The sequence below is a fragment of the Delphinapterus leucas genome, chromosome 7 (genome assembly GCF_059928025.1).
Source record: "Delphinapterus leucas isolate spDelLeu-1000000601 "Yukka" chromosome 7, BTC_Dleu_Yukka2, whole genome shotgun sequence".
NCBI classification, from domain to species: Eukaryota; Metazoa; Chordata; class Mammalia; order Artiodactyla; family Monodontidae; genus Delphinapterus; species Delphinapterus leucas.
Window position 1 is genome coordinate 6740375 of NC_143135.1, and position 20382 is coordinate 6760756.

General features: G+C 59.3%; 3 protein-coding genes across 10 annotated transcripts; 1 reads left to right on the forward strand and 2 right to left on the reverse strand.

Moving 5' to 3' along the window:
• Positions 1 to 126: 126 nt before the first annotated feature.
• CTSW (cathepsin W) lies at positions 127 to 3566 on the reverse strand. 2 transcript variants are annotated; one of them, XM_022591429.3, is made up of 10 exons: positions 3446 to 3566; positions 3113 to 3197; positions 2168 to 2311; positions 1619 to 1773; positions 1415 to 1511; positions 1252 to 1332; positions 1002 to 1127; positions 731 to 795; positions 445 to 654; positions 127 to 359 (listed from the first exon to the last, which is right to left on the reverse strand). In XM_022591429.3, the coding sequence occupies exons 1-10, from the start codon at positions 3530 to 3532 to the stop codon at positions 249 to 251; spliced, it is 1161 nt and encodes a 386-aa protein (XP_022447137.1). In that variant the 5' UTR covers positions 3533 to 3566; the 3' UTR covers positions 127 to 248. The 2 variants fall into 2 exon arrangements, with proteins under 2 accessions (XP_022447137.1, XP_022447138.1); XM_022591430.3 differs by having other exon boundaries at positions 2168 to 2281; positions 3446 to 3565.
• A 2332-nt stretch (positions 3567 to 5898) lies between these two features.
• EFEMP2 (EGF-like fibulin extracellular matrix protein 2) lies at positions 5899 to 13446 on the forward strand. Of its 3 annotated transcripts, XM_022591425.3 has the most exons (12): positions 5899 to 6295; positions 6757 to 6817; positions 7124 to 7241; positions 7470 to 7518; positions 8113 to 8319; positions 8854 to 8976; positions 9258 to 9374; positions 9519 to 9638; positions 10981 to 11100; positions 11189 to 11315; positions 11558 to 11753; positions 12625 to 13446. In XM_022591425.3, exons 1-12 carry the CDS (start codon positions 6124 to 6126, stop codon positions 12784 to 12786), a joined length of 1572 nt encoding a protein of 523 aa, XP_022447133.1. In that variant the 5' UTR covers positions 5899 to 6123; the 3' UTR covers positions 12787 to 13446. The 3 variants fall into 3 exon arrangements, with proteins under 3 accessions (XP_022447133.1, XP_089770625.1, XP_022447136.1); XM_022591428.2 differs by lacking the exon at positions 6757 to 6817 and having other exon boundaries at positions 6208 to 6295; XM_089914499.1 differs by lacking the exon at positions 7124 to 7241 and having other exon boundaries at positions 6178 to 6817.
• Positions 13447 to 13614: 168 nt separating this feature from the next.
• MUS81 (MUS81 structure-specific endonuclease subunit) lies at positions 13615 to 19296 on the reverse strand. 5 transcript variants are annotated; one of them, XM_022591422.2, is made up of 16 exons: positions 18893 to 19294; positions 18673 to 18799; positions 18344 to 18426; positions 17699 to 17797; positions 17515 to 17583; positions 17269 to 17354; positions 16828 to 16968; positions 16557 to 16652; positions 16349 to 16470; positions 16158 to 16255; positions 15480 to 15596; positions 15290 to 15385; positions 14980 to 15108; positions 14800 to 14903; positions 13870 to 13953; positions 13615 to 13778 (listed from the first exon to the last, which is right to left on the reverse strand). In XM_022591422.2, exons 1-16 carry the CDS (start codon positions 19025 to 19027, stop codon positions 13712 to 13714), a joined length of 1653 nt encoding a protein of 550 aa, XP_022447130.1. In that variant the 5' UTR covers positions 19028 to 19294; the 3' UTR covers positions 13615 to 13711. The 5 variants fall into 5 exon arrangements, 4 of the variants coding, with proteins under 4 accessions (XP_022447130.1, XP_022447129.1, XP_022447132.1 ...); XM_022591421.2 differs by having other exon boundaries at positions 16557 to 16655; XR_016393760.1 differs by lacking the exon at positions 14800 to 14903 and having other exon boundaries at positions 16557 to 16655; positions 18893 to 19296.
• Positions 19297 to 20382: the final 1086 nt, after the last annotated feature.

Below are 20382 nucleotides of genomic sequence, written 5' to 3' on the forward strand. Positions count from 1 at the left end.
GTGTCACAGTGTCTAAGGATGTATGTGTCCGTTGGCCCCGCAGGGACTAGGACATGTCAGAGAATATTATCTATGTACTCCCCATCCATTTCCCCATCCCAGCTGAGTCCACTCCGAAGACAGGGGTCTTGTCTAGGTTTATTCAATCCATAGCAGAAACACTGGGAGAATAGGCAAAAACCTTGGGGTGGGGTGGGCAGGGAGGTAGCTGGCACAGCAGGAGAGAGCTGAGGGGCAGCCAGGTGGGCTCAGGGAGGGCAGGAGACTTGGTGCTCTTTAATGGGTTTGTCCACTCTGGCAGTGAGCGGGTACTTGGTGATGCCACAGGTATTACTCCCTCGGTGCAGCCGGAAATAGCCCTAGGAAGTTAGGGGACATCAGGGCCAGTCGGCGGGGAGAGGTGTGTCCGGCCCTGTCCTCCCGCCCCCAGTAGATCACACTCACCTCCTCACCCCAGTTGGCCCCCCAGGAGTTCTTCAGGATCCAGTATGGGATGGAGTAGCGAGGATGAGGATGAGGCCGGGATGAGATTGCCTTTGCCTGCCTCCCCTCCACCGACTTGCTTTTACCAAAACCCACCAGCAGGACAGAATGATCCACAAGCCGGGGGTCACAGGTGGTAGGTGTGGCCTTGATCACACCCTTCTGGTATTGCTGCAGGGGCAGAGAGGCTGAGTCGGGGGCCACCTCCCCTATATACCCCTCCCCCCAGTTCCCTACCTTATCCCACCTGCAATAGCTTCATGTTGATGGTCACAGTGATGGGGCCTTGGGTGGCCAGGTACCTGGCGATGCCTGGGGGTGGAATGTGCCGTCAGGCCCTGCCTGTCCTGTGCCCCCTGCTCTCGGCTCATGGGTGTCTCTATCTCTTTCTCTTTCCCACGCCCAACCCCCCGCCCCAAAATCCCTCCATCTCTGTCTGTAGCCCTGTCTGTCCTGGTCTGTCTGTCCCTGTCATTCTCCCCCCTGGGCCCGCCCATGTGTCTCCATCCTGCCCGTACTCTGCTCGCAGGGCTGCAGCATGATGAAATCCCGGATCCAGGCCACCCTCTTGTGCTTCTTAGCCCGGCATCTGTGGGGTTTGCTGTTCCCCTTGAATGGGTAGTCCTTATCACTGGCCAGGCCACCTGGACATGAGCAAGGCCCCGGAGGAGACTCGGCTCAGCTCCGGAACATCCCACCCCCCACCCCCCCGCCACACACACACACACACACACACACACACAGCTGCCCCAAGAGACAGGCACTCACTGTTGTTGAGGACAGTCATGAACGCATCCCAGACGAAACCGCCCTTGCAGCCATTCCCACAGCGGTCACAGTCGAGCAGCTCTGGTGCAAACAGGGACAGTGTGGGTGCCCGGGCCTCAGGCATCCCCGCCTCAGTCACACAGGTCCCCTCCCCCAGCCATACCTTGCACAGAGACTTCCAGAGACTGATGGTATTCGATGGCCCACAGGGCCTCGATGTTGCCCGCTGCTGCCATGGCCCAGCAACAGTTGCAGTTTTGCTAGTGGTAGAAGGATGGGGGTGGGGGTAGGGAATGCAGGCCTTGCCCCTCCCCTCCCCCTCCCGCCACCAGGGCTGGATTGGGCCAGGCCGCATGGGGGCAGATACCTGATTCCTGATGGATGAGATGATGCCAGCCTTCTTCCGCCAGTCACAGGTCGGGGGCACTGACTGCCCCCACTCTTCAGACCCTACCTTTTGGCTCACACTGGGGGCCTCTCCAGCCACGCTCTGATGCCCATAAAGCTGGCCAAACTCCTCCTCTGGGAGACAGATGGGGCCCCCAAGTTTCGCAGTTTTTACCCCCTCTCCCCCACAGTCTGCCTCTCACTTCAGCCATCCACATCCTCAGACATCTGAGTCCCCCTAATACCCTGGGAGACAGAAAGGCAAGTGTACTGAGGCCTAGAGAGAGGCCAGGTTCCTTGCTGGGGTGCACTCCCCTGCACCTGCTGCCTCCCCCTGAGCTGGGTTGCGACCCCGGCTCCGGAGTTCCTGCCCCTGATCTCTGATTTGGGCCAAGCACCCAGGCCTCTGGTCCTCAGAGTCCCTCTGGGAAACAAAAGCCAAAAACCTGCCCTGTCCATCTGCTAGTATCCCTGGAGAAGGTTCTGCTTCCCCACCTACCACCTAGGAGCCAGGAGGGGGTCCCGGTACCTGTGAGGTCACTGAATGGAGTCACCCCAAACTCAGCTGTGCCCAAGTCCTCCTCTTGGAGCTGCTGAGCCTTGGCCAGGTTTCGGGCAAAGATGTCCAGGCGGCGAGCATGCTCTAGACCAAAAGGAGGTTGTCCTAGGCTGGCTTCCAAGCCCCCAGGGGTAGGAAGTGGTCACCGGCTTGGCTTCTCATCCACACTCGCCCAGGTGAGCACTGGCTCTGTTTCCCGTGGTCCTTGCAGGCCCTGCTACAGACACCTGGGCCAAGGAAATGGCTCCCCAGCGCCCCTAGGGTTGGGTTTTCCCAGGAAGCCAGAAGAGGGGTATCTCCGCCCACCTGGGGGAGAAGCCAAGTAAAGGGTCGGAAGGCAGAGTGACTCAAGGGAAAAGTGGATGGTTAGAGACCGGCATCCTGCCTCTCTGTACTTCACATCTCTGACCGCAAGTCTGTGGCTGGAACGAGGCGGGGGAGGGTGGGGTACAGGTCCATGGCACAGGAAGTCTGGGCTGAAAGGTGCTCACAGACCATCCCCCTATGGGAGATGAGATCCAGAGGGCAGGGGCAGGGCTGGCAACTCCTGGGGGTGGAGAGGGAGTCCCCAGCTTGGGGACAAAATGGGTATCCTTGGGTGTTTGCTGAATGAACTCATGACTAGATGGCGGCCTCCTGCCTGCTGCCTGCAGTCACAGGAAAGTGGCTCTGGAGGTGAAGGATCCTCTTGGACCAGTCAGACCCCCAACAGCTGCCGCCTCCCTCCAGGTTCGTAGCCAAGGACGATCCTGTCCCCACTTGTGCATTTGGGAAACCAGGGAGTACACCCCGAGCCCTGTCACTGTCCTGCTGAGTGGCTTTGGCCAAGCACATTCCCCACCCTGTGGCTTGATTTCCTTGTCTCTTAAATGGGAGAAGGGGGGTTGGACCGGAGACATTTGCGCCCCATGATACCTGCTGGGTGTGAATAACTCCGGTTGTACTGGATCTGGAACAACGTGAAGACCTCCTTCAGCTCCAGAGGCTGGGGACCTGGGTCCTGGAAAAACAACCAAGGGCGGTGGGGAGGGGGAGAGGTGAGGAGTCATTGCTGGGACCACACCTCAGCTCCCAGATGTGCCAGGACTGGGTTTGGGGAGCAGCCGGTTCACCCGCTCTTCTCCCTGTGTGGGCCTGGACGCGTCAATCACCTCTCCAGCCTCAGTTGCTCCCTCTGAGAAATAGGAGCAAAGCACTGTTTCTGAGGGGGTGAGCCCCAGGCATGGGGAGCAGGCTGGGGACACTTACCTGGCCCCTGAGGGAGCTCTTGATGCCTTGGGCCAGGCCTGCCACCAACAGGGCCAGGAGATAGGAGAGGTGGACAGTTAGTGACATGATGCCGCAGACCAGAGTGTCAGCGGCAGGAAGCTATGCAGACCAAGGTGGAGGGGCTGAGAGGGTGGAGCTGGAGAAACCACAAAGGGGAAACCAGGCTGCGAGGGGGAGGAGGACCCCCAAGCACAAGAGGCCTTCAGGCTTTTGTCCCTACATGGCCCCCTGCCTTCCTGTACCCCGCTCCACCCCTTTATTCAACAGAGGCTCTCTGCCCATGCTGTTCTGGGCAATTCTAGGGATATGGAGATGGATCTGTCCTTAAGGGGACAGGAGGAGACAGATCCTAAGTGGGCAGTGACAATATAAGGCCATCAGTGCCTTGAGGGGGAAACAGGGGGCTATGGAAGCCACAGGCCCTGATGACTGGGGGGATGGATGGTGGTCAGTGGGCCCCGGGAAGCATTCTTGTTCATCCTATTACAAAGCTCAGTCAGCTCAGAAGTCACCTCCGAGAAGCTCACCCATCCTGTGGTGTAACCGCAGCTCCCTGAGCCCCTGCTGTGCCTGTGCCTACTGGGCATCTGCGTCCCAACCACACCGGAGGTATCTGCCTTGTTTGTGTCCTCAGCACCCAGGAAGGGGCTGGGCACAGAGCTGGCTCAGTGGGGATTTGTTGACTGAGCGATTGGTCATCATGGGTTTTAAATAGAAAAGTTCAGGGTCCAGGGGACAGCAAGTGGCATCTACTACCCCCTTCTGTTCTTCATTCCTATCACAGTCTGGGGATGGAGATGAGGGGTGTGGGTGGGCCTGAGGGGGCAGAAAAATAGCAGGGTTGGCATCTCAGACAGAGTAAGGCCGGAGGCTAAGGGCTGGGCAGGGGTGTTCACACCTGTTACTTCTGCTTTGGTTTTAAGTGGGTCCTTGGGCTAGGGAGCTCCCATATGGGCCTCCAGGCTGGCAACCAGCACCCAATACCAGAGATGGGTGAGAAAAAAACTGGCTTTCTCGGGGTTCCATGGGGATGGGAGCGACGGGAAGGGATCCATCCACTCATGAGCTCACCACCTCTTTTCTTCATTCATTAGGAATCTTCCCAAAGCTGTGAGATCCTGTTTTGCTGCACCCAGCCCCCACCCCCCCACACCCCGGATAGTAAGCCAAGGGACTCCTCTATTTGGAAAAAAGAGTGATGCTGCCTTTATTAAAATACAGTAGACAGACCATCCACAGAGGGGTACCTGGCTTCATGATTCTAGATCCCAGGCATGTGTCCCAAGCTGGTTCTGGCTGTGTGTGACCTATGACTAAAGCCCCATGTCAGCCCTCAGAGCTGGAGGTTCACATAACAGCTTTATTGAGGTATAATTCACATACCATAAAATTCACCATTTTTAAGTATACAATTCAGCGGTTTTTCACGTATTTGCATAATGGTGCAACCATCACCACTGTCTAATATCAGAGCATTTTCATCACCCGAAGAGAAACCCCATACCCATTAGAAGTCATTTCCCCATTCCCCGTGCCCTGGCAAACACTCATCTAGTTTGTCTTTCGGATTTGCCTATTCTGGTTGTGTCATATAAGTAAGAGGAATATGTGGCCTTTTGTGTCTGGCTTCTTTCAACTAGTGTACTATTTTCAAGATTCATCCATGTTGTAGCATATATCAGTACTTCATTCCTTTTTATGGCTGAATAACATTCCACCGTGTTACCATTTTTTGCTTATCCTTTCATCAATTGATGAACATTAGATTGGTTCTATATTTTGGTTCTTATGAATAGTGTTGCTATGAACACTGTACAGATTTCGTGTGTGTGTGTGGATTGTGTTTTCAATCCCCCTGGGTATATACCTAGGAGTGAAATCGCTGGGTCACGTGGTAACATTTCTGAGGACCTGCCAGACTGTTTTCCGCAGTGGCCGCCCCATCTTACATTCCCACCCACAGTGTATGAGTGTTCCAATTTCTCCATCTCCTCGCCAGCACTTGTTACTGTCTGTCTTTTTGGTTTTAAAGAACTATTATTTTTAGGCTCCTTCCCCCCACGTTGGGGGATGGTGCTGGGAAGGATTTGGGGATGGCGAGGTGCTCTCCAGTTCACACCGCACCCGGAAGGCTCACCCCAGGACCCACCGTTAAGTCCTCTCCTCTCCCCGGGCGGGGCGATAGTGAAGATAAACGGGGGTGGGAAAGGGAACCGAGGGCTCGGCAGTTCCCACACGCCGTCTGCCTCCAGGCGGGGGACCCCTAGACACGCAGCCCTTTCCCGTCTGGCCCCGCCCTGAGACGTGGCCAGCGCAAGACCCCAACCCCTTCCTGGGAGCCAGCTCCGCCCAAACTCCTCCCCTTAGGGCTCTCCGTCTGCTTGGGAGAGGATGCAGAAACCCGGGGACTGGGGGCGGGGTGTGTGTGTGGGGTTGGGGGACGCTGGTGGGAGGATGGCCAGGAAGGCGATCGCACCGGACCCTGGCGTCCTGCACGCCCGAGTTCGGCACTGCCCGCCTTCTCAGGGGCTTCCATTCATTCTGGGCCAGAAGTGAACTGCCGCCCCCGCCCCAAACTGAGGTAGCCTCTCGGACTGAGGGCTCGCAGGAGGCCGTTCTGGAGTGAAGGAACCGCCTGGCTGAAGACAGCCCTGGGGATGGAGAGGAGAAGGGACCGAGATGGACAGTTCTGGACCTGGGAGCGTCTCTTCTTAGGGCGAGGGTCTGGCGACCCTGGACGAAGTTCTGGTATTTCCAGAGTGACTGTCCGCGTGCACAGAATAACATTCTGGAGGCTGCAGAGTGAGGATCTGGAAGTCCCAGGATTAGGTGGGGTCTAGGTCCCCAGGATGACATTCTGGGAGGCGCAGAAAGAGTCTGTGGGCCCCGGCCTTAAGTGCACAGGAGCTCTGGGGGCGCAGATTAGGTAGGGTCTAGGTTCGCAGGATGACATTTTGGGGTGCGCAAAGTGAAAGCGTGGGGGCTCCTAAGTGAGTCGGGGGTCTGGCGTCAGGGCCAATGCCCCCAGGATCGGGCGCTAGGGGACCCTGGCCTGGCGCCGGGAGGCGTCTCCGGGAGGCGCCGCGGGGGACCGGGTGGGGGCCTGCGGCCGGCTGGGGGCGGAGAAGTGGGGGGTCGGGGTCCCTCCCCCTGGCGCGGGCTCAGGAATCCGCTGAGGGGCGGGCGGAGGCGCCGGGGTGGGCCGCGCCGCGGCGGGCGGGCGGGCGGGGGGCGCTTCCTGGGGCCGCGCGTCCAGGGAGCTGCGCCGTCCGCCTGTCCGTCTGCCGCAGGCACTTGCCGAAGCCAGACGAGCCGCCGGAGCCGCGGGCCGCGGGGCCGTCGCGGGCCCAAGTGAGTGGCCGTCCATGGGGGGAGGGCGCGAGCCAGAGTCTCGGCCGAGTCGCGTCAGCAAGGAGCCGAGAGGCCCGTGCTCCTCGGCCGGAGCCGCTGGGGGACCGGGCGGGGGCGGGGCGGCCCCGGGCGAGTGGGCCCTGAACCCCGGCCTGCGTGAGGAGTCGGCCCTCGGCCCTGGGAGGCTCCGGGGCCCCAAGCACGGTTCCGGGCGGGAGGCGACCGGGGCCACGGCTCTGAGTGCTGGTATCGGGAATGCGGGCTGCTGCGGCAGAGGCGCCCTGACCCCCGCCCGCCATCCCCCAGCCCCAGGATGCTCCCCTTCGCCTCCTGCCTCCCCGCGTCTCTACTGCTCTGGGCGCTGCTGCTGTTGCTGTTGGGGGCAGCGTCTCCCCAGGATTCCGAGGAGCCCGACAGCTACACGGTGGGGACAGTGAGGTCACTGGCCTGGGCTGGGCTGGGCAGGGACACAGAGACCAGGATCCTGGGGTGGCTGCTGCTGGGGAAGATTCTCCCCTCCCCTGGTTGGTGGAGCAGCTGGGGCCATTGTTTGGAGCAGGCGGGGAGGGTGGCCAGGCTTGGGCCCTGGTCTTGGCCTGGTCAGCTAGAGGGGGCCAGGGGTGACCACTGGCCACCTCTGGTCCCCTTGTAGGAATGCACAGACGGCTATGAGTGGGACCCTGACAGCCAGCACTGCCGGGGTGAGGATGCTTGGGGGACTGACCCACCCCCGAGAACCGGGAAGGGGATTGCAACCCCACTTCCAAGAGCTGCTCTGTCTCCTGCCCAGCTCTGCCTGGCCGTGGCCAGCTCTGGTTCTCAGGCGGCCAGCTCGGCTAGGGGTGGAGAAAGCATCCAGGCCCCTCCCTCTCAGAGAAACCCAGGACACCCTGCCCGCCCCCCTCCCCACCCCCTCAGGAGTCTAGAGAGCAACAGGGCGCTGTCCTGGATGCCTCCTCTAATCACTGTCCTATCCAGCTTTGTCCCATCACGGCTCCAGGAGAGCAGTGCCTGCGGGGGTGGGTAAGGAGGCCTGCACATCCCTGTTAGGCTGAGTCAGGGCCAGGGCTTTGGGGAGGGACAGAGACCCTCTTGGGGGCAAGAAAATGGGGGTGACTATAGGAACAACTGCTCCACCCAGGGGTCCTGGGCAGGCAGCCTTAGCTTCTTGAGTAGAGAGGGAAGGCCCTGCCCAGGTCACTCAGCTTAGAGAAGGCTGAGATGGGCTCCTGCCTCCCACCCCCACCACGGCCGGCCCAGGAGACTGGCTGTGCCCAGCAGGCCCCTCTCCGCAGATGTCAATGAGTGCCTGACCATCCCAGAGGCCTGCAAGGGGGAAATGAAATGTATCAACCACTATGGGGGCTACTTGTGCCTGCCCCGCTCTGCTGCTGTCATCAGTGACCTGCATGGCGAGGGACCACCACCACCAGTGCCCCCTGCTGAGCACCCCAACCCCTGCCTCCCGGGCTATGAGCCCGATGAGCAAGAGAGCTGCACGGGTGAGTAAGGGTCACCCTGGCACTGAGGCTTCCAACCCTTCCAGCCACTAGGATAACATTCAGACCCTTGTCCAGACCCTCACTTTGCGTGGGGCCTGCCGCAGGGGGCCCCAGCTCCTGTTACACTGCCCAGCCAGCCTCTGGGACCCTCGCCTTGACTGCTGCAGACGTACTGCAAGAGCTCTGCCTCTCAGCCTCTGCCCCTGCCCCTTCCTGGTCTGCACCCCACCCCTGGGTGCTTCGGGCCTTGGAGGAAGGCCCTGGAATCTGTGCTCCTGGGAGCATGGGCAGGGCCTTATCCTATGCTTCCCTGGCATGAGGTCTCCCAGCGTAGGGGTGCCGTTCTCATTGGCTCCAAGCTGGTAAACTCTTATTTGTGCTGTTGGGCGGGTCCCCGTGTTCCTGTTGTGGGTGCATTAGTCACCCACACATCCATGTCAGTGGCACCTGACCTGTGTGCTCCCACACTGCGGCGTCTGTCGTGTCGGGTGGTGCATGGGCTGCCAGGCGGGGGCTGAGTGGTGTCTCCTGCAGACGTGGACGAGTGTGCCCAGGCCCTGCACGACTGCCGCCCCAGCCAGGAGTGCCATAACCTGCCTGGCTCCTACCAGTGTACTTGCCCCGACGGCTACCGCAAGATCGGGCCCGAGTGTGTGGGTGAGTCTGGGGAGCGGCCTTTCTGGTCCCTGCTCTGTGCCCATGACCTGGCTCTCACTCTAGCACCTGATACCCATTCCAACCCACCCCCAGGTTTCACCCCAGTCCCCTGCCACCTCTGCCTTACTGTCACCAGACACAGGACTGTATGCATGTATGTGTGAGTCCTGGCTGATCTGGCCCAGCCCAGACACAAGCAAGACTACGGGTGATGAGTCCCAGCTGGCCTGAGCCGCACCTGACATTTGCCCTCTGCTGTCCTTCCCCTGCCTCCATCCCAGATATAGATGAGTGCCGCTACCGCTACTGCCAGCACCGCTGCGTGAACTTGCCTGGTTCCTTTCGATGCCAGTGCGAGCCGGGCTTCCAGCTGGGGCCCAACAACCGCTCCTGTGTGGGTGAGGCCGGGCTGGGCCAGGCTCCTGGGTCCTGCGCAGGGTGGTGTGTGTGGGGGGAGCTCCCTTCCTGACCAGCCCAGGGCCAGCAGGGGCTCTGGGCTGCTCCTCGGCTTTCACCCCTCCCCCTCTTCCTGGCACCCCCAGATGTGAACGAATGTGACATGGGGGCTCCGTGTGAGCAGCGCTGCTTCAACTCCTATGGGACCTTCCTGTGTCGCTGCCACCAGGGCTATGAGCTGCACCGGGATGGCTTCTCCTGCAGTGGTGAGAGCTCCACCCCTGCCGCGTGTCCCTCCACTGGTCCCCCAGGCCCTCTGTCATGCTGCACCTCCTGCCCCACAGCCCTCCCCTTGATGCCTCCACGTCCCGTCCATCCTGCACCCATGTGCCTCCTGGTACTCCACCCCAGCTGGTGGCTGGGCACCTACAGAGCTGCCCACCAGAACTCCCAGCCTGGTGGGGAAGGCACAGAGGGGAGCAGTCAGATCCCCACCGAAGCTCAGTAGGGAGACTGAACGAAGATGTAGGTGCCCCCCTCCCTGGGAATCAGGCTGATGTGCGTGCGAATCCTGGACCAGGGCAAGTCACTCTTCTCTCTGAGTCCATTTATTCTTCTGTAGAATAGGTTGTCTTGAGAATTAAGTGAGAAAATGACGACAGACTTTTTCAAGTCCCAAGCAGCAACGCTTTAAAGTGAATTAGCATTTATTGAGAAACTGCCCTGTGCAGTATGCTTTCCTTACACATTTGGCCTTATTTAATCCTGCCAACAATCCTATGAGATAAATAGCAGTTTTTCCTCCTCTGCAAATTGACATTAATACTTCCCTCAAGTTTTGTTGGGAGGATTACAAAAAATAAGATAAAATACTTCAGCGAAGAGAGATTGAGTGACTTGCCCAATGGGGCCAGGGGTCTATCTCACTCCATGTCAACCGGCCATGTGCCCTGTTTCTGTTATGCTTTGTGCTTTGCTGGCGAGGAAGGCCGCATTGGTACCTGGCTAGGTGCCGGGCAGCATAAGGGGCACAGAGGAGAAAACCTGGCTCCTGCCTCTGCTGCTCACACTTGGCAGGAGGTGACTGTAATTGGGCGGATTGTAGGTTGCAGGATTCGGGCAAAGTACTGAAACCCAGAGCAGGCTGGGATGCCTCGAGGGCTTATCAGTCTAAGCCACTGATTTTATTGACAGGAAAACTTAGGTTCCCCAAACTCAGTCAGTAGGATATAAAGCCAAACCTCTAGATTCCCAGTGCTCTCATTTAGTATCACCTTATAGTCCTGGGGCAAAGAGAGATCTGTGAGCTGGGCAGTCCTTTCTTTTTTTTTTTTTTTTTGCCATGTGGCTTCTGGGATGGAACCTATGCCCCCTGCAGTGGAAGCGCGGAGTCTTAACCACTGGACCGCCAGGAAAGTCCCCTGGGCAGTTCTTTCTTGAACCCTCTGTCCGCTGCTGAGTTCCGCAGGGCCTGTCTCTTCTGCTTCTTTCTACACTGAGCCTAACCTGGGGCCAGGCTCAGTCGATGAGATGAGCATGTGTGGGGCTGAGCTGGAGGACTGCGGCAGCCCAGTCCTCAGCCCCGCCCCCCTCCCCCTCCCCCCTCAGATATCGATGAGTGCAGCTATTCCAGTTACCTCTGCCAGTACCGCTGTGTCAACGAGCCAGGCCGCTTCTCCTGCCACTGCCCGCAGGGCTACCAGTTGCTGGCCACGCGCCTGTGCCAAGGTACAGGTTGCCCCGGTGCAGCGGGCAGGGTGGTGTCAGGGGCTGGTGGCCTGGCATCCGGGTTCCAAGCCCCTCTCCCCCGGCACAGACATTGACGAGTGTGAGTCGGGTGCGCACCAGTGCTCTGAGGCCCAAACGTGTGTCAACTTCCACGGGGGCTACCGCTGCGTGGACACCAACCGCTGCGTGGAGCCCTATGTCCAGGTGTCGGACAAGTGAGTCTACTCGACACCAGGCCATAGCAGAAACTACAACTCCCAGAGGGCTCTGCGGCTGACTGGCACCTGTTCGGGCTGCCGAGTGCTCTGAGGGCCGATGGGAGTTGTAGTCCAACTAAACCACACATGCTGTTACAGCAGGAGTGGGAGGATCCTTTTGGGATCCCTAATTCTGGGGGTGGGCCAGACTTGGAGGATGGGCTATGACCTCATTCGTGTTCCCATCTCGGGGTCTCCAGTCGCTGCCTCTGTCCGGCTTCCAACCCCCTGTGCCGGGAGCAGCCCTCGTCCATCGTGCACCGCTACATGAGCATCACCTCGGAGCGGAGCGTACCAGCCGACGTGTTCCAAATCCAAGCGACCTCCGTCTACCCTGGCGCCTACAATGCTTTTCAGATCCGTGCTGGAAACTCGCAGGGAGACTTCTACATTAGGGTAAGGCTTTCCCCTAACCCCACCCCTCAACTGACTTGCATAATCCAAAACTGAATTCCAGGAAACCTTAAGTGGGAGACGCAACTATGCCACCATGCCCCGCCTCTTCTCTCAGTGTCCCTCCCCCCAGGGGTCAGAATTTCTGTAGCGAGGTAGAAGTGTTCTAAATTCCCTCGGTACGAACTACAGATTGTTAAATACAATTCTAGCAAGGCACTCAGACACGGGTTTGAGTCCCTGTGCTGGTCTGCGTATCTGGCTTCAACTGCTTCACCCTTAGGACAAAGGACTAGCATGAGGCTGGATGGAGGTAACAGACACAGCAGAGTCTGGGAAGGGCAAACAAGTGGAGCTGGATCTTGGAGAGAGAGGCAGCAGGGGTTGGCACAGGGGCCTGGGGTCTGAGAATCCAGCTCTCTGCTGGTGGAGGTGGGAGGAGGGCAGGGTCTGGATGTGACACAGTGAGAGGGGTGTTAAGGGTTTGTCTGGTACCAGTGCTGGTTTTCTCTTTCTGGAATTGAGTGCTTTGAAGGGGAGTCTGCCTGCTCCAGGTCACCAAAAGCCCCACTGCTCCCGAGTCTCACACCTGGTCCTGAATCAGTTGACCATGGTTAGACAAAAGAAGAACTAGCTGGAAAGGGTGGGAAGAGCACCAGTGGGATGTTTCTGAGGTCAGGAGCCCGGGTGCAGATGTCGAGGGAGTCACAGGTTTGGATGAGCGCCTGGGGTCCCAGGCTGACCAGGGCTCTCTCCACTCCACAGCCAACTGGTCGTGGATACCAGACTCAGGGCAGGGAGGTGATGGCGGGGTAGGGTCCTGGTGTGTAGGTTGACACGATCTACGTGTCCCCCCACCCACTGTACCCTGCAGCAAATCAACAATGTCAGCGCCATGCTGGTCCTCGCGCGCCCTGTGACAGGCCCCCGGGAGTACGTGCTGGACCTCGAGATGGTCACCATGAACTCCCTCATGAGCTACCGGGCCAGCTCTGTACTGAGACTCACCGTCTTCGTGGGGGCCTACACCTTCTGAGGAGTGGGCGGGGGAGCTCTCAGGGAGGGGGAGGTTCCCTGTAGCCGAGGAGCCTGGGGCTCAGGGATGACTGTGTTCTGCTAAAAAGGGAAGACGCTGTTGTGAAGGGTAGAGAGAGAAAGGCAATAAAGGGAGAAAGAAGGAGTCCTGGTGGCTGAGGTGGGTGGGTCACACTGCAGTGAACCCCAGAGTGGGGAAAGGGCAGGCTCATGGGAGGTGGGCCACGTCCACCTAAAGGCAGGGGGTGTCTCTGTCCAGGCTGAAGGGCTCCATTGACAGGAGCTGGGAGCTGCATCCCCAAGACTGGAACTGGCCTATATACCATGGGCATCAGAATCACCCTGAGGAGGGAAGAGGTAATGAGGCTGCAGACTCCAGGCCCCAGCCCAGAAATGTGGGCTTGGCTGCTCTGCAGTCGGCCCGAACAATCCTGCTCTAGACAGTGCCAGGAGGCCCTGGGTTTCAATCCTAGCTTGGCCTCAAACGATCAATTTGGAGAAATCCTAGTAGCTCCCTGAGCCTCAGTGTTCCAATCCATAAAATGAGGCAACTGGACTGTTAGCGCTTTATAAACTTTTCTTTTCCAAGCTACAGAACTTCTTCTCAAAGGAAACTTTATTTAATCAGAGAACTCGGATGACATAAACTAGATTCAAAGTTGCAACGCCTCACTGACTTCATCTCCCTGGCAGTCTCAGTGCCCTGCCAGGGGACCCCACGGGTCCTGAGGAGCTCAGTTTAAAAACTGGACCCAATGGTCTCCCCAGTTCCTACCTGGATATCTTACAAGACCCCTGGGGCCTGGCATCTCCTCCTAACACATAAAGCTGCAAACACTTAAGATTTTTATTGTAGCCCAAAGATCCCGGTTAAAAGGCTGCGTAGCCTGGGAAGATGGAGGTGGGGTTCTGTCTTGTGGCATAGCTCAGGTCAGGGGGCCGTGGCTGCAGTAAAGCTGTGACAAGGTCCTGCTCAGAGCTGGCCCCAGATTCCTGCACAAAGAGAAAGGCAAGTAAGGGTCAGGCCTGGGTGAGGGTAACCGCACCCCACCTACTCTCTCCAGGTTCTGTCTCCTGCCCTCACCTCTGCAGGGGTCCACACTTGATGGTGCTCAGCAGCATTTCCTTTTCCTTCGGCGTGGCACAGGCGTCATAGGCGGCCAGCAGGCTGAGGGTGGGGTGGGGAGTATGAGTTTCTAAGTTTTGGCAATGGCTGACTGCCGGCCCATCCCGAGTGGCTGAGGCCAGTGTCACGGGAGGCGGGCCGGAAGAGGTTGGCATGGGTTAGAGGAGTCAGGACCATGGCCGCACTTCCTGAACCTGGCATTCAAGGCCCTGCTCCATCCTGCTCACCCTCCTTTCATGCTCCTGCAAATGTTTCCCAAGTATGGCTGTTCTTGGCCCAGTCTTCATGGCCCGCCCACTCCTCCAGGAAGCCTTCTCTGCTGCACCAGGTACAGGAAGTCCCCTCCATACGAACCTTCAAGTTGCGAACTTTCAAAGATATGAACATATGTTTGCATGTCCAATCACGTAAGTTAGTTCATGTGTCTGGTGTACATACTCACTCACGTGCATCCTCTACAGGTGGGTGTGCTTTACTCTATAGTACTGTATAGAGTACGGTAGTACAGTATCTTTACTTCAAGCCCAGGATGTCCAGAAGCAAGCGTAAAAGCAGTGGTATATAGCTGACTGTGTTAGTTGGGTATTTAAGCTAACTTTGTTAGACTTACGAACAAATCGGACTCATGAACGTGCTCTTGGAATGGAACTTGTTCGTATGTAGGGGACTTAACTGTAGAATGTCTCTCTCCCCCTCCTCCCAATGCCTGAGATTCTGTCTGGTCTTGGCTGGCTCTGTCTTCCTCACCACCGGACCTCCATGAACTCCTCAGGTATCAGCTGGGTCTGTCCAGCCCTCACAGAGCCAGACCACCCGCAAGGCACTGGCTGAGTTGACGTCCACGCAGGGTGGGCGGGGGCAGAGGACAGGGGCTCTGTGGCCGCCTACCTGGCAGGGGTGCTGTACTGATCTACCAGGGCTGCCGCCTTCTCCCCGCTCACTCCGCGCACCTGCATCAGCTGCCTGGCAAACACCTCCCGCACAGACTGGGCCTGGGGTCGGGGGAGGACCATGTGAGGAGCGGCCCAGGGCTGGACCTTGTAAGGAGGGGCTGCGCAGAGGCAGTACCTTGTTCTTGATGGCTCCCGCGTTGAAGTCGTTGAAGGTGAGGAGTGAGCAGAGAGGGTTTGGGGAGGGCCCAGCCCTTGATTCAGGGTCCCCTTGGGTTCCCCAGGGGCGACTGTGGAGGGTGTGGCCCTGAGGAAAGAGGGAACTGAGGCCAGGCCAGAGCTCTAGGGGACAACCCCCAGCCAGGCCTTGCCCCATCCCAGGCCTCAGTGGGCCAGCCTGAGAAACAGGGATCTCACTCACCTCGCCTTCCTTGAGGGAACACGCGACCTAAGTAAGGGGCCAGTGCCGGATGGATGCACCTGCTCACCTGGTAGAGTCTCTGCAGGCCCCTTGTCAACAGGGCCAGGTAGGCTGCTGACTCCTTAATATCTGCTGTGCGTTTCACAAAGAAGCCATCGATGACCTGGAGAAGAGGATCCAAGGGAAAGAGAGTGGCTCCTGAGCGGAGCCGTAGACCACAGGGTCCCTGCCAGCCTGGCCCTGCCCTCCCGGCTCACCTGAGTGTTGGTGACAGCCTGCAGCAGCGTGCCCTCGGGAAGGCTGAGGTTACGCACTGAGCCATGCTCTTCCACCAGGTATACTCGACGGCCCAGGCCGCAGCGCTTCAGCCGGAACTGGGCAGGCAGATGGGGAGGGTGAGGTGGGTCAAAACCTGGATGCTCATATGCTAGGTGTCCATCAAGTCACCCTCAAAACCGTCACAAGACCTTGGTCCCACCAGTTCGCCTCATCCTCCCTAGCTTCTCCACCTGCCTCAGAGTGGCCTCCACACCTTTGCTCACGCTGCTACTCTTGCACAGAAAGCCCTGCCACCATCTGAGCGATGCCCATTCTTCAAGCTTCCCTTGGCCTATACATGGCCTATGGGGTCAGCCTAGCAGCCAGCACTGACACATAGCTGCTGCGGTTTCACTTCTGGAGGAGTGAGCCTTGTTTACCCTAGGCTGCAGGGGCTGGACACCCTAGGGGTCTTAACATGCTCCTCAGCCCTGCCCAGAGACCCTGCATACCTACTGTGCGCCTGGAGGGGCCCGAGGGGAGTCTGATCTCGGGGCTGCCCTGGAGCAGCTCTAGAGGGGGTGTGGCTGGAGGTGTGGGAGCTCTGCCTGGATACCACCCAGAAGTGCCCCTGAGCGCGCCCGGGGCAGGGAGGGTGGTGAGGCCAGTGAAGGAACCTTTTGCTCCCGGAAGCGGCTGTCGATGATGCTGCTGCACAGGTCATCCAGCCGCTTTCGCTCCACGATGTGGTCCAAGACTAGTTCTCTAGGTCGTGCTGCCGAGAGGCCAAGAAGGGTCCCGTTGGCTCGCGTCCCCTCACCCTCCAGGCCCTGCCTCTGCCCCCCACCTGCCCATCCACACCCCTTACCCGGGTCCCTGGGACTGGTCTCTTGGGCCACCCACACGAAGTCCCCGACGTGCAGCTTGCGCACCGTGTGGGTCACGTGCAGCCGCTGCAGCTCTTGGAGCAGCTCTGGCCTGGGTCCCGCCCTGGAGTTGCATGGTGGGAGGCCTGAGGGAGAGCAGGCCAGGGCCCTCGCCGCGTCCTCTCCCTCACCTCCCCCCACCTCACTCACCCCTTGGTCTCGCCAACGTCCACGCACAACAGCACCCTGTACTCTCCAGGCCCCAGCTCCAGCGGTGGCTGTTGGACGTTCCCTTCGCTGGCGCCACTACTGGGGAGAAGGGGTGGAAGTCGGTGTGTGCAAGGCCAGGGCTGCTGCTCCTCTAACCCCTAGGAGGTGGGGCAACCGCAGCTCAGCTGGAGCTGATGGAGACAGGGTGGGGTCCTGGCCTCATTTTGGGGACGATTCCTGCTCCCCTGTTCTCCCCCCTCCCCCTCCTCACAGCTCAGCTGAGGCCGCTCCTGGCACCGCAGGCTCCTCCCCAGGGGGCTCCTCTGGCCCACTGCCCACACTCAGCAAGCTCAGGCCCTCCGACTCAGCCAGCTTCTGGGCCAGCTCCAGACCCTCTGGGGTCAGTGAGTACCTGGTGGGTGGAAAAAGAGAACACAGATCTCCCTTCTTCACTCATACTTGGCGGGTTCCCCTGCCTGCCCCCAGCTAGGCTGGTCTCACCAGCCGTGGCGACACTTCACAAACAAGGCCAGCGGCTGCCCAACACTCCTCCTGCTAGCCATGTTCTCGCCCCTCAGATTAGCTGCCTCTGGACCTGCCCAGGGCCACTCCTCAGGTCGGCAACAAGTACACATCAGGCTGCAGGGCCACCTCAGCACGGCACGCCTACTCCCCGGGCCCTGCCTCCTGCATCTCACGTCGTTCTCCCCACCTAGCTGGCTGCTGCGTCCTGAGGACCAGATTCCTGTGGAGGAGGGAGCGGAGGGCTGGCCAGGACCGAGCACTTCCAGGGGCCACCTGTTCGTACGGGAGGAGACCCTTAGAGAGCTCCCAGGGCTACCACCTGCCCCCTCCCTTGTCCCACCCCGCTGCTTGCTCCCAAGAAGGGCAGCCTGTGGTGGGCTCAGGGTCAGATCCAGAGCCACTTGGCTCCCTCCTTCCCCCTCTCAGTGCTCACCCCTGGAGCCTTCTGGGCACACCTCTGCAGCAGCTCCTCCTTGGTTAGGAAGCCGTGGCTGCTAGGATTCTGTAACCAAGGCAGAAATGTAACCAACTTAGGTTCAGTGCCCGAGCAGCCTGCCCCAGGAGCCGCAGGCCTGTGGCCTCAGTTCCCCAGACTCCCGATTTGGTCGGGCGCTCACCAGGTGTTCCCGGTACAGCAGCAGCAGTACTGCTCGAGCTCCCGAGTGCCGAGCTGGCCAATACTTGCCAGAGCCTCCTGCTTTGAGCTGGGTTGGACCCTGAAAGGTACAGGGGGCCTTTGAAGCCAAAAGCCAGCCAGCTGTTGCAGACGCAATCCCTGGCAAAGCTGAGGTTCAGGTTCTATCTCAGCAGACTAAATGGCCCTGAGCAAATTACTCAGCTGCCTCTCTAGCTTCTGTATCTGTAAAATAGGCCATATGATAGTATGATCTCCTGCAAACTTGGGATGAGACGGTGAACAGTTTCAGGGGACGGGGGGTGGGGTAGGGGTGTAAGCGGCCTGGCCCAGCCTCAGTTTTAGCACAGGACAGAGAAGGTAAGACAAGACTCAACAGCAAATCCCATAACTTACTGGGTTTGGCCCCCTAAATAGCTTGATCATGGAATTCTCTCAACTGACTCTATTATAACTTACTATCTACACCTACAGATAAGAAAATTAAGCATCAGACAGAATAAGTCCTTTGCCCAGAGCCAGGTGTCACTGGTGGGATTTGGACCCAGACCAGCTAAGTCCCCCAAGCCAGAAAATCTTACTCCTGGTGCTCCCGTTTTCCCTTCTACCCCCCCTGCCCTCTCCTCACTGGCATGTAAGGATCCTGGACTTTGGCAGGCCTTTCCCGGGCTGGACTCTTCGCTCCAGGTGGTGAACATGGGGCGTGGTCACCTGCGGGAGTAGAAGAGAGTCAACCCTGGACCCTGGAATCCAGCAGGTAGGATGGTCTGGGACGTGGCCAGCTCAAGTGGTTGGTGAGAGCGGTGAGGTTCTGAAAAAGTCAGCCACTAGCCCCACGTCAAACAGCAACTTCGATAGGAGCAGGGAGCCTGAAGCCAAAGTATCCCAGGTGGTTACAGAAGCTGCATCTGAGGGAGGCTCAGGGGACCACCGACCCGTGCTCCCAGCGTTCACCACCTGATGCCTTGTGCTGCTGCAGCCGCCGGTCCAGCATCCGGCAGAGCCCGTCTCCGAAGTGCTGTAGGATCTTAGCTTCCTTGCCGCTGTGCAAGGGCAGTGGGTACCGCCGTAGGGAGCGCAGTGCCTGGCGGGGTAGGGGTACAGTACCGGGTCAGGGTGGACCTGGCTGTCTGGCCCGGCCAGCACCTGTCCCCCATCAGGCCCGGCCAGAACCCACCTTCTGAAACACGAATTGCGTGCGGCGCCCTCTGCTGGCTGCCTCGTCCCGCCACTCGGTCAGCCAGCGTACGAAGAGCGGGTTGGCGCAAACGGGCAGCGGTCGTTTCCGGCCCAGGCGGACCGGCGCTGCCATGAGCCCCAGGGCGTGAGCCCCAGCCCTCACGCCGGCAGGACTGAAATGCCGCTAGTTCTGGAGACGGGATTCGAACACCTGGTTCCGGCGGAGAAGGGCGGGACCTCTCCAATCACGTGGTCCCATGCGGGGAACTAACCAAGAGGACTGATTTCTGCTGCCCTCCCCGCCCCTGTACTACTCCAAGTGGTCGGTGCCAAGCACAGTCTCTACCGCCTCTCGCCTTCCCGCCGCCCCGGGACAGGACGAGCCTTTCGGACGCGCCCCGCCCGCCCCAGGCCTTGACCCGCCCCTTCCTCCCACCCCAGATTCGAGAGCGGGGGTGGGGGTGGGGGGGTCCTCTTTGTGCAGGAGAGAGGAAGGTGGACAGCGCCGCCCTGTGGCTGGGAGGTCTGGTTGGGGCGGTGCATACCGAGTAACCTAAGGCTGTCAGTTTCAGGCTCGCTCTAGCGGAGGCCGGTATAGAGACTGGGCTTATGAAGAGTCCGGGGGGGTGGGGGAAGAAATGGGTTGAAGGTAGTTTTGTCGGAGGGACATTAGGAATAGGTACAGGGAATGAGGACACGAAGGTAACGCGAGAGCAGCTGAAAGACCCTCCGAGGAAATGGTGATCCCGAGCTGGGGCCTCCATGGGGGAGGGGCGCGAAGTCGGGGACACGCAGGGAAGGCCAAAGCTTGCAGGACGGGGAGAGGGGGACAGAGGACAAGTAGAGAGGGAACAAATAGGAGGTACTGGACATCGGAATATGTGGGAGGGGCTGAAGTGGTCACGCTGTTGGATTCGGGGTAGCAGCCTGGGAGTAAGAAGCCCGGACAAGGGGAAAACACTAAATCGTTTTTTTTTTAAATTATTTATTTATTATTTATTTTGGGGTCTGGTGTTGGGTCTTCGTTTCTGTGCGAGGGCTTTCTCTAGTTGCGGCGAGCGGGGGCCACTCTTCATCGCGGTGCGCGGGCCTCTCACTGTCGCGGCCTCTCTTGTTGCGGAGCACAGGCTCCAGACGCGCAGGCTCAGTAGTTGTGGCTCACGGGCCCAGTTGCTCCGCGGCACGTGGGATCTTCCCAGACCAGGGCTCGAACCCTTGTCCCCTGCATTGGCAGGCAGATTCTCAACCACTGCACCACCAGGGAAGCCCCACTTCATCGTTTTTGAGACTCATTGGAGGTGGGGGACCCTCAGGGAGGTTAAGATGGGAACTATGCAGAGGGGTCTCGCCAGCAAATTAGAGCAGCCCTCATCTGCTACACCGGAAGTGGCGAGGTGCGGATCTGAGGCCTTACTGGAGCGGAGAGGCGGGCGCCAGAGCTTCCAGGCCCGCCCCTTCAAACTCCGCCCCGCCTCGATCCCTCACCCC

Bases quoted from the DNA above. Each gene is read 5' to 3' on its own strand.
- CTSW (XM_022591429.3), bottom strand. From the start codon at position 3,532: ATGTCACTAACTGTCCACCTCTCCTATCTCCTGGCCCTGTTGGTGGCA. The intron at 1,512-1,618 runs GTATCTGCCCCC...TTCTACCACTAG, and splicing joins TCTCATCCATCAGGAATCAG to CAAAACTGCAACTGTTGCTG. The intron at 1,128-1,251 runs GTGAGTGCCTGT...GCTCATGTCCAG, and splicing joins CATGACTGTCCTCAACAACA to GTGGCCTGGCCAGTGATAAG.
- EFEMP2 (XM_022591425.3), top strand. From the start codon at position 6,124: ATGGAGAGGAGAAGGGACCGAGATGGACAGTTCTGGACCTGGGAGCGT. The intron at 6,296-6,756 runs GTGGGGTCTAGG...CGTCTGCCGCAG, and splicing joins TCTGGAAGTCCCAGGATTAG to GCACTTGCCGAAGCCAGACG. The intron at 8,977-9,257 runs GTGAGTCTGGGG...CCTCCATCCCAG, and splicing joins GATCGGGCCCGAGTGTGTGG to ATATAGATGAGTGCCGCTAC.
- MUS81 (XM_022591421.2), bottom strand. From the start codon at position 19,027: ATGGCAGCGCCGGTCCGCCTGGGCCGGAAACGACCGCTGCCCGTTTGC. The intron at 15,597-16,157 runs GTTCCTTCACTG...CTGCCTGCCCAG, and splicing joins GCCGCTTCCGGGAGCAAAAG to TTCCGGCTGAAGCGCTGCGG. The intron at 15,109-15,289 runs GTGAGCAGGTGC...CTCTTTCCTCAG, and splicing joins GCCTGCAGAGACTCTACCAG to GGCCACACCCTCCACAGTCG.